We start from the raw sequence: 12,748 nt of genomic DNA on the forward strand, positions 1-12,748 counted from the left end.
GAAGTTACGTATTGCTACACACTCACTCATGAACCACCACTACTACAAGAGACACACCACACATGAACCACCACTACATCGACTGACACTCTCACCATGTAGCACAAGAGACACACTCCACACATGAACCACCACTACCAAAAGAGACACACTACATATGAACCACCGCTACCACAAGAGACACACTCACACATGAACCACCACAACCACAAGAGACACACTCACACATGAACCACTACTACCACAAGAGACACACTCACACACGAACCACCACTACCACAAGACACACACACACACGTGAAGCACCATTACCACAAGAGACACACTCACTCATAAACCACCACTACCACAAGGACACACTCACACAAGAACCACCACGATCACAACTGACACTCTCAAACATGAAGCACAAGAGACACACTCACACTTGAACCACCACTACGAGAAGAGATACACTCACACATGAACCACCATTACCAAAAGAGACACACTCACACATGAACCACCACTACCACATGAGACACACTCACACATGAACCACCACTACCACAACTGACACACTCACTCATGAACCACCACTACCACAAGAGACACACTCACACAAGAACCACCACTATCACAACTGACACTCTCAACATGAAGCACAAGAGACACACTCACATGAACCACCACTACCACAAGAGACACACTCACACAAGAACCACCATACCACAGAACAACTCACCAGAACCACCACTACACAAGAGACACACTCACACATGAACCAACTACCACAAGACACACTCAAACATAAACCACCACTACCACAAGAGACACATTCCCCATATGAACCACAAGAGATACACTCACACATGAACCACCACTACCACATGAGACACACTCACACATGAACCACCAAACCACAAGACACACTCTCACATGGACCACCAAACCACAAGAGACACACTCACACATGAAATACAAGAGACACACTCATACAAGAACCACCAATATCACAAGAGACACACTCACACATGAATCACAAGAGACACACTCACAAATGAACCACCAATACCACAAGATGCACACTCACATGAAATACAAGAGACACACTCACACATGATCCACCACTATCACAAGAGACACACTCACACATGAATCACAAGAAACACACTCACACATGAACCACCGCTACCACAAGAGACACACTCACACATGAACCACAATACCACAAGAGACACTCTCACACATGAACGACCACTACCACAAGAGACACACTCACACTTGAACCACCACTACCACAAGAGACACACTCACACATGAACCACCACTACCACATGAGACACACCACACATGTAGCACAAGAGACACACTCTCACCATGAACCACCACTACTACAAGAGACACACTCACACATGAACCACCACTACCACATCTGACACTCTCACACATGTAGCACAAGAGACACACTCACATGAACCACCACTACCAAAGACACACTCACACATGAACCACCGCTACCACAGGAGAACACACTCACACATGAACCACCACTACCACAAGAGACACACTCACACATGAACCACCACTACCACAAGAGACACACTCACACATGAACCACCATTCCAACAAGAGACACACCACACATGAATCACAAGAGACACACTCCACATGAATCACAAGAGACACACTCACACATGAACCACCACTACCACAGAGACACATTCCCATATGAACCACAAGAGATACACTCACACATGAACCACCACTACCACATGAGACACACTCACATGAACCACCAAACCACAAGACACACTCTCACATGGACCACCAAACCACAAGAGAACACACTCACACATGAAATACAAGAGACACACTCATCACAAGAACCACCACTATCACAAGAGACACACTCACACATGAATCACAAGAGACACTCACAAATGAACCACCAATACCACAAGATGCACACTCACACATGAAATATCAAGAGACACACCTCACATGAACCACCACTATCACAAGAGACACACTCACACATGAATCACAAGAAACACACTCACACATGAACCACTACCACAAGAGACACACTCAACATGAACCACCACTACCACAAGAGACACTTCCACACATGAACCACCACTACCACAAGAGACACACTCACACTTGAACCACCACTACCACAAGAGACACACTCAACACGAACCACCACTACCACAGAGACACACACTCACACATGTAGCATAAGAGACACACTCACAATGAACCACCACTACCACAAGAGAACACACTCACACATGAACCACCACTACCACACTGACACTCTCACACATGATCAAGAGACATACCTCACACATGAACCACACCACTACCAAAGAGACACACTCACACATGAACCACCACTACCACAGAGACACACTCACACATGAACCACCACTACCACAAGAGACACACTCACACATGAACCACCACTACCACAAGAGACACTCACACATGAACCACCACTACCACAAAGAGACACACTCACGCGAACCACCACACAATCACAGAACACATCACACATGAACCACAAAGACACACTCACATGAACCACCACTACTACAGACACACTCACACGCCAGACCACCACTACCACAGAGACACTCACACGCCAGACCACCACTACCGACACACTCACACGCGAACCAACCTCAAAGGACACACCACACGAATCACCACTACCACAAGAGACACACTCACACGCAACCACCACTATCACAACTGACATTCTCAACACCAACCACAAGAGACACACTCACACATGAACCACCACTACCACAGACACACACACACATGAACCACCACTACCACAAAGACACCACTTACACATGAACCAGAAACACACTCACAGAATAAAGGAACACACTCACAAATGAACAAAACACACTCACAAATAAACCACCAATACCACAAGATACACACTCACACATGAACCACCACCACAAGAGACACACTCACACGCGAACCACCACTACCACAAGGAACACACTCACACATGAACCAACACTACCACAAAGAGACACACTCACACATGAACCACCACTACCACAAGAACACACTCACACATGAAATAAAAGAGACACCTCAAATGAACCACAAAACACACTCACAAATAAACCACCAATACCACAAAAACACACTCACAAATGAACCACCAATACCACAAGATGCACACTCACACATGAACCACCACTACCACAAGAGACACACTCACACATGAACCACCACTACCCCAAGGCACACACTTACATGAACACCGCATACAAGAGACACACTCACGCATGAACCACCACCACAAGAGACACACTCACACATGAACCACCATTACCACAAAAGACACACTCACACACGAACCACCACTACCACAGAACACACTCACATGGAGTACCAATACCACAGGACACACCCATGAAACAACACTACCACAAGGACGCACTCACATGAACCACCACTAACCACAGTGAGCACTCTCACACATGAGCACAGAGACACACTCACCATGAACCACCACTACCACAAGAGACACACTCACACATGAACCACCACTACCACAAAACACTCACACATGAACCAAAAAGACACTCACACATGAACCCCCTCTACCACAGAGACACACTCACACATGAACCACCACTACCACAAGAGACACACTCACTCATGAACCAATAGAGACACACTCATACAGAACCACCAATGCCAGAGACACACTCACACATGAACCACCTGTACCCAAGAGAACACACTCACACATGAACCACAAGGAACACTCACACATGAACCACCACTACCAAAGAGACACACTCACATGAACCACCAGTACCACAAGAGACAAACTCACTCATGAACCACCACTACTACAGGTCACACTCACACATGGACCACCACTACTACAGCAACACCTCTCACACATGTAACAAAGAGACACACTCACACATGAACCACCACTACTACAGAGACACACTCACACATGAACCACTACCACAACGACACTCCTCACACATGCTAACAGAGAACACACACACATGAACCACCACTTCACAAGAAACACACTCACACATGAATCACAAGAGACACACTCACACATGAAATAAAGAACACTCAAATGAACCACAAGAAACACACTCACAAATGAACCACCAATACCACAAGATGCACACTCACACATGAACCACCACTACCACAAAAGAACACACTCACACATGAACCACCACAATCACAAGACACAGTCACCGAACCAGAGACACACTCACACGAACCACCACTACAGACACACTCACACATGAACCACCACCACCAACGAACACTACATGAACTAACCGCTACCACAGGAACACTCACATGAACCACCACTACCAGAACGCACTCTCACATGAACCACCACTATCGTGACATTCTCAAACCAGAACCACAAGAGACACACTCACACATGAACCACCACTACCACAGACACACACACACGTGAACCCACCACTACCACAAGGCAAACACACACATGGACACCGCTACCACAAAGGACACACTTACATGAACCACCACTACCACAAAGAACACTCTCACATGAAGCCAAGAACACACTCACACATGAACCACTACCACAGAGACACACTCACGCATGAACCACCACAATCACAAGAACACAGTCCACGAACCACAAAGAGACACACTCACACAGAACCACCACTACTACAGACACACTCACACATGAACCACCACTACCACAGAGACACACTCACACATGAACCACCACTACTAAGGCACACACTTACATGAACCAACGCGAGACACACTCACACCTGAAACACCACTATCACAGCGACATTCTCAACATGAACCACAAAGGACACACTCACACACGAACCACCACTACTAAGACACACTCACGCTGAACCACCACTACCACAAGAGACACACTCACACATGAACCACCACTACTACAGACACACTCACACATGAACCACCACCACAAGAAGACACACTCACACATGAATCACCACTATCACAACTGAAATTCTCAAACATGAACCACAAAGACACACTCACATGAACCACCACTACTACAGACACACTCACACACATGAACCACCACTACCACAAAGACACACTCACACATGAACCACCACTACTACAAGGCACACACACATGAACCACCACTACCACAGAACACACCACACGAACCACCACTATCACAACTGACATTCTCAAACATGAACCACAGACACACTCACACATGAACCACCACTACCACAGACACACACACACATGAACCCACCACTACCACAAGGCACACACACACATGAACCACAAGAGACACACTCACACATGAAATAAAAGAACACACTCACAAATGAACCACAAAACACACTCACAAATAAACCACCAATACCACAAGATGCACACTCACGCAGACCACCACTACCACAAGAGACACACCACACATGAACCACCACTACCACAAGGCACACACTTACACATGAACCAACGCTACCACAAGAGACACACTCACATGAACCACCACTGCGACAAAGAGACACACTCACACATGAAATAAAAGAGACACACTCACAAATGAACCACAAAACACACTCAAATAAAAACCACCAATACCACAAGATGCACACCACACATGAACCACACTACCACAGAGACACACTCACACATGAACCACCATACCACAAGAGACACACCACACATGAACCACCACTACCCCAAGGCACACACTTACACATGAACCACCGCATACACAAGAGACACACTCACACATGAACCACCACTGCGACAAGAGACACAGTCACACATGAACCACCATTACCACAAACACACTCACACACGAACCACCACTACCACAAGAGACACACTCACACATGAAGCACCAATACCACATGAGACACACCCACACATGAACCAACACTACCACAAGAGACGCACTCACACATGAACCACCACTAACCACAACTGACACTCTCACACATGAAGCACAAGAGACACTCATACATGAACCTCCACTACCACAAGAGACACACACTTACACATGAACCACCACTACACAAGAGAAACACACATGAACCACAAAGACACTCACACATGAACCTCTACCACAAGAGATACACTCCACATGAACCACCACTACCACAAGAGACACACTCACTCATGAACCAATAGAGACACACTCATACAGGAACCACCAATGCCACAAGAGACACACTCACACATGAACCACCTGTACCACAAGAGACACACTCACTCATGAACCACAAGAAACACTCACACATGAACCACCACTACACAAAAGAGACACACTCACACATGAACCACCAGTACCACAAGAGACAAACTCACCACAGAACCACCACTACTACAAGAGTCACACTCACACATGGACCACCACTACTACAACTGACACTCTCACACATGTAGCACAAGAGACACACTCACTCATGAACCACCACTACTACAAGAGACACACTCACATGAACCACCACTACCACAACTGACACTCTACACATGTAGCACAAGAGACACACACACACATGAACCACCACTATGACAAGAAACACACTCACACATGAATCACAAGAGACACACTCACACATGAAATAAAAAAGAGACACACTCACAAATGAACCACAAGAAACACACTCAAATGAACCACCAATCCACAAGATGCACACTCACACATGAACCACCACACGACAAGAGACACACTCACACATGAACCACAATCACAAGAGACACAGTCACACATGAACCACAAAGACACACTCACACATGAACCACCACTACTACGAGACACACTCACACAGAACCACCCACTACCACAAGGCAGACACTTACACATGAACTAACGCTACCACAAGAGACACACTCACACATGAACCACCACTCCAGAAGAGACACACTCTCACATGAACCACCACTACCAACTACATTCTCAAACATGAACCACAAGAGACACACTCACACATGAACCACCACTACCACAGACACACACACACGTGAACCCACCACTACCACAAGGCAACAATACTTACACATGAACCTCCGCTACCACAAAGAGACACACCTTACACATGAACCACCACTACCACAAGAGACACTCTCACACATGAAGCCCAAGAGACACACTCACACATGAGCCACCACAATCACAGAGACACAGTCACACATGAACCACAAAGACACACTCACACATGAACCACCACTACTACAGACACACTCACACATGAACCACCACTACCACACAAGGCACACACTTACACATGAACCACCGCATACACAAGAGACACACTCACACATGAACCACCACTGCGACAAGAGACACAGTCACATATGAACCACCATTACCAAAAAGACACACTCACACGAACCACCACTACCACAAGAGAACACACTCACACATGAAGCACCACACAAGAGACACACCCACACATGAACCAACACTACCACAAGAGACGCACTCACACATGAACCACCACTAACCACAACTGACACTCTCACACATGAAGCACAAGAGACACACTCACACATGATCCTCCACTACCACAAGAGACACACTCACACATGGACCACCACTACTACAACTGACACTCTCCACATAGCACAAGAGACACACTCACACATGGAACACCACTACTACAATGACACTCTCACACATGAAGCACCACACACAAGAGACACACCCACACATGAACCAACACTGCCACAAGAGACGCACTCACACATGAACCACCACTAACCACAACTGACACTCTCACACATGAAGCACAAGAGACACACTCACTCATGAACCACACTACTACTACAAGAGACACACTCACACATGAACCACCACTACCACAACTGACACTCTCACACATGTAGCACAGACACACTCACACATGGACCACCACTACTACAACTGACACTCTCACACATAAGCACCAATACCAAGAGACACACCCACACATGAACCAACACTACCACAAGAGACGCACTCACACATGAACCACCACTAACCACAACTGACACTCTCACACATGAAGCACAAGAGACACACTCACGCATGATCCTCCACTACCACAAGAGACACACTCACACATGAACCACCACTAACACAAGAGACACCACACATGAACCACAAAGACATCACACATGAAACACCTCTACCACAAGAGACACACTCACACATGAACCATAGAGACACACTCATACATGAACCACTAATGCCACAAGAGACACACTCACACATGAACCACCACTACCACAAGAGACACACTCACTCATGAACCAATAGAGACACACTCATACATGAACCACTAATGCCACAAGAGACACACTCACACATGAACCACCTGTACCACAAGAGACAACACCTCCACTATGAACCACAAGAGACACTCACACATGAACCACCACTACCAAAGAGAACACACTCACACATGAACCACCAGTACCACAAGAGACACACTCACCATGAACCACCACTACTACAAGAGAACACACTCACACATGGACCACCACTACACCACTGACACTCTCACACATGTAGCACAAGAGACACACTCACTCTTGAACCACCACTACTACAAGAGACACACTCACACATGAACCACCACTACCACAACTGACACTCTCACATGTAGCACAAGAGACACACACACACATGAACCACCACACAAGAGACACACTCACACATGAACCACCACTACCACAACTGACACTCTCACACATGTAGCAGAACACACACACATGACCACTACTAGAGAACACCTCACACATGGACCACCACTACTACAACGACACTCTCACATTGCACAAGACACACTCACACATGAACCACCACTACTACAACTGACATCTCACACATGTAGCACAAGAAGACACACTCACACATGGACCACCACTACTACAACTGACACTCTCACACATGTAGCACAAGAACACACACACATGAACCACCACTACTACAAGAGAACACACTCACACATGGACCACCACTACTACAACTGACACTCTCACACATGTAGCACAAAGAGACACACTCACTCATGAACCACCACTACTACAAGAACACACTCACACATGGACCACCACTACTACAACTGACACTCTCACACATGTAGCACAAGGACACACTCACACATGAACCACCACTACTACAGAGACACACTCACACATGGACCCACTACTACAATTGACACTCTCACACATGTAGCACAAGAGACACACTCACACATGAACCACCACTACTACAAGAGACACACTCACTGTGACCACCACTACTACAACTGACACTCTCACACGCTAGCACAAGAGACACACTCACTCATGAACCACTACTACAAGAGACACACTCCCATGAACCACCACTACCCAAATGACACTCTCACACATGTAGCACAGAGAGACACACTCCTCATGAACCACCACTACTACAAGAGACACACTCACACATGGACCACCACTACTACCCTGACACTCTCACACATGTAGCACAAGAGACACACTCACTCATGAACCACCACTACTACAAGAGACACACTCACACAGAACCACCACTACCACAACTGACACACTCACACATGAATCAGAGACACACTCACACATGAAATAAAAGAGACACACTCTCAAATGAACCACAAAATACCCACTCACACACGAACCACCACTACAAGAGACACACTCACACGAACCACCACAATACCACAAGGCACACACTTACACATGAACCAACTTACCACAAAGAGACGCACTCACACAGACCACCACTACCACAAGAGACACACTCACACATGAACCACCACTATCACAACTGACATTCTCAAACATGAACCACAAGAACACTCACACATGAACCACCACTACCACAGACACACACACATTAACCCACCACTACCACAAGGCACACACTTACACATGAACCACCGCTACCACAAGAGATACACTTACACATGAACCACCACTACCACAAGAGAACCTCTCACATGAAGCCCAAGAACACACTCACACATGAACCACCACTACCACAAAGAGACACACTCACGCATGAACCCACAAACACAAGACACAGTCACACATGAACCCAAAGACACACTCCACACATAGACCACCACTACTACAGACACACTCACACATGAACCACCACTACAAAAGGCACACACACACACACAGACATACACAAGAGACACACTCACACATGAACCACCATTACCACAAAATACACACTCACACAGAACCACTACCACAAGAGACACACTCACACATGAAGCACCAATACAGAGACACACCACATGAACCAACACTACCACAAGAGACGCACTCACATAGACCACCACTAAGCACAACTGACACTCTCACACATGAGCACAAGAACACACTCATACATGAACCTCCACTACCACAGAGACACACTCACACATGAACCACCACTACACAAAGAAACACTACAGACCACAAAAGACACTCACACGCAACCACCTCTACCACAGAATACACTCACACATGAACCACCACTACCACAAGAGACACACTCACTCATGAACCAATAGAGACACACTCATAAGGAACCACCAATGCCACAGAGACACACTCACATGAACCACCTGTACCATGAGACACACACCTCACTCATGAACCACAAGAGACACTCACACATGAACCACCACTACCAAAAGAGACACACTCACACATGAACCACCAGTACCACAAGAGACAAACTCACTCATGAATCACCACTACTACAAGAGTCACACTCACACATGGACCACCACTACTACAACTGACACTCTCACACATGTAGCACAAGAGACACACTCACTCATGAACCACCACTATGACAAGAGACACACTCACACATGAACCACCACTACCACAAGAGACACACTCACACATGAACCACCAGTACCACAAGAGACAAACTCACTCATGAATCACCACTACTACAAGAGTCACACTCACACATGGACCACCACTACTACAACTGACACTCTCACACATGTAGCACAAGAGACACACTCACTCATGAACCACCACTATGACAAGAGACACACCACACATGAACCACCACTACCACAACTGACACTCTCACACATGTAGCACAAGAGACACACTCATACATGAACCACCACTATGACAAGAGACACACACACACATGAACCACCACTATGACAAGAAACACACTCACACATGAATCACAAGAGACACACTCACATATGAAATAAAAGAGACACACTCACAAATGAACCACAAGAAACACACTCACAAATGAACCACCAATACCACAAGATGCACACTCACAAATGAACCACCACTACCACAAGAGACACACTCACACATTAACCACCACTACCACAAAAGACACACTCACACACGAACCACCACTACCACAAGAGACACACTCACACATGAAGCACCAATACCACAAGAGACACACCCACACATGAACCAACACTACCACAAGAAACACACTCACACATGAACCACCACTACCACAACTGACTCTCTCACACATGAAGCACAAGAGACAAACTCACACATGAACCACCATTACCACAAGAGACACACTCACACATGAAATATAAGAGACACACTGACACATGAACCACCACTATCACAAGACACACTTACTCATGAAATACAAAGACACACTCACACATGAACCACCACAACACAGAACACACTCACACATGAATCACAAGACCACTTTCTACTCTCTCAAACATGAAGCACAAAGAGACACACTCATACATGAACCACAAGAGACACACTCACACATGACCACAAAGAGACACACTCACACATGAACCACAAGAGACACACTCACACATGAACAATCACTACCACTAGAGACACACTCATACATGAACCACCACTACCACAAGAGACACACCCACACATGAACTACCAGCGATACACTCACACCTGAACCACCACTACCACAAGAGACACACTCACACATGAACCACTACTACCAAAAGAGACACACTCACACACGAACCACCACTACCACAAGCGACACCAACATAGAACCACAGGAACACACTCTCATGAACCACAGAGACACACTAACACATGAACCACCACCACCACAAGAGAAGTTCAACACTCACACATGAACCACCACTACCATGAGAGACACACTCACACATGAACCACCACTACCACAAGAGACACACTCACACGTGAACCACCACTACCACAAGAGATACACTCACACATGAACCACCACTACCCCAAGAGACACACTCACACGTAAACCACCAGTACCACAAGAGACACACTCACACATGAACCACGAAAGACACACTCACACATGAACCACCACTATTACAAGAGACACACTCACACATGAACCACTATTACCTCAAGAGACACACTCACACATGAACCACCATTACCACAAGAGACAGACTCATACATGAACCACAAGAGACAGTAATCACCGTTGGTTCTGAAGGAGGATGGACGGAATACAGCTATGTGTTTTAAGGTTCGCTTCTTAATATTCAGGTAACTCCAGAAGGACACGATCACCCTGTAAACCGTAACACAATATTAATTAAATTCATTATTGTTTGGATCACACTAATTATGGCAACTCGATTATTCAATAGTTATTGCCGTATTTATCCTATTCTTCACACGCTTTGTTCTCCTTTCCTATTATCTTACCGGCTCCTGCATAGGGTTACTAGGTACTCTTAACATTTTTTAGTAGTTCTATTTTTTCACTCAGAATACACAAAAGAACTATACT

General features: G+C 46.2%; 1 protein-coding gene across 1 annotated transcript in view; it reads right to left on the reverse strand.

Moving 5' to 3' along the window:
• LOC121863642 overlaps positions 1 to 12,748 on the reverse strand; it is a 111,036-nt gene that overhangs the window by 32,287 nt on the left and 66,001 nt on the right. Inside the window, exon 6 of the mRNA XM_042362395.1 lies at positions 12,373 to 12,526. Coding sequence (XP_042218329.1) covers positions 12,373 to 12,526 — 154 coding nt within the window. The remainder of the gene's footprint in view (positions 1 to 12,372; positions 12,527 to 12,748) is intronic.

Source organism: Homarus americanus, unplaced genomic scaffold (assembly GCF_018991925.1).
Source record: "Homarus americanus isolate GMGI-L3 unplaced genomic scaffold, GMGI_Hamer_2.0 scaffold41366, whole genome shotgun sequence".
Taxonomy (NCBI): domain Eukaryota; kingdom Metazoa; phylum Arthropoda; class Malacostraca; order Decapoda; family Nephropidae; genus Homarus; species Homarus americanus.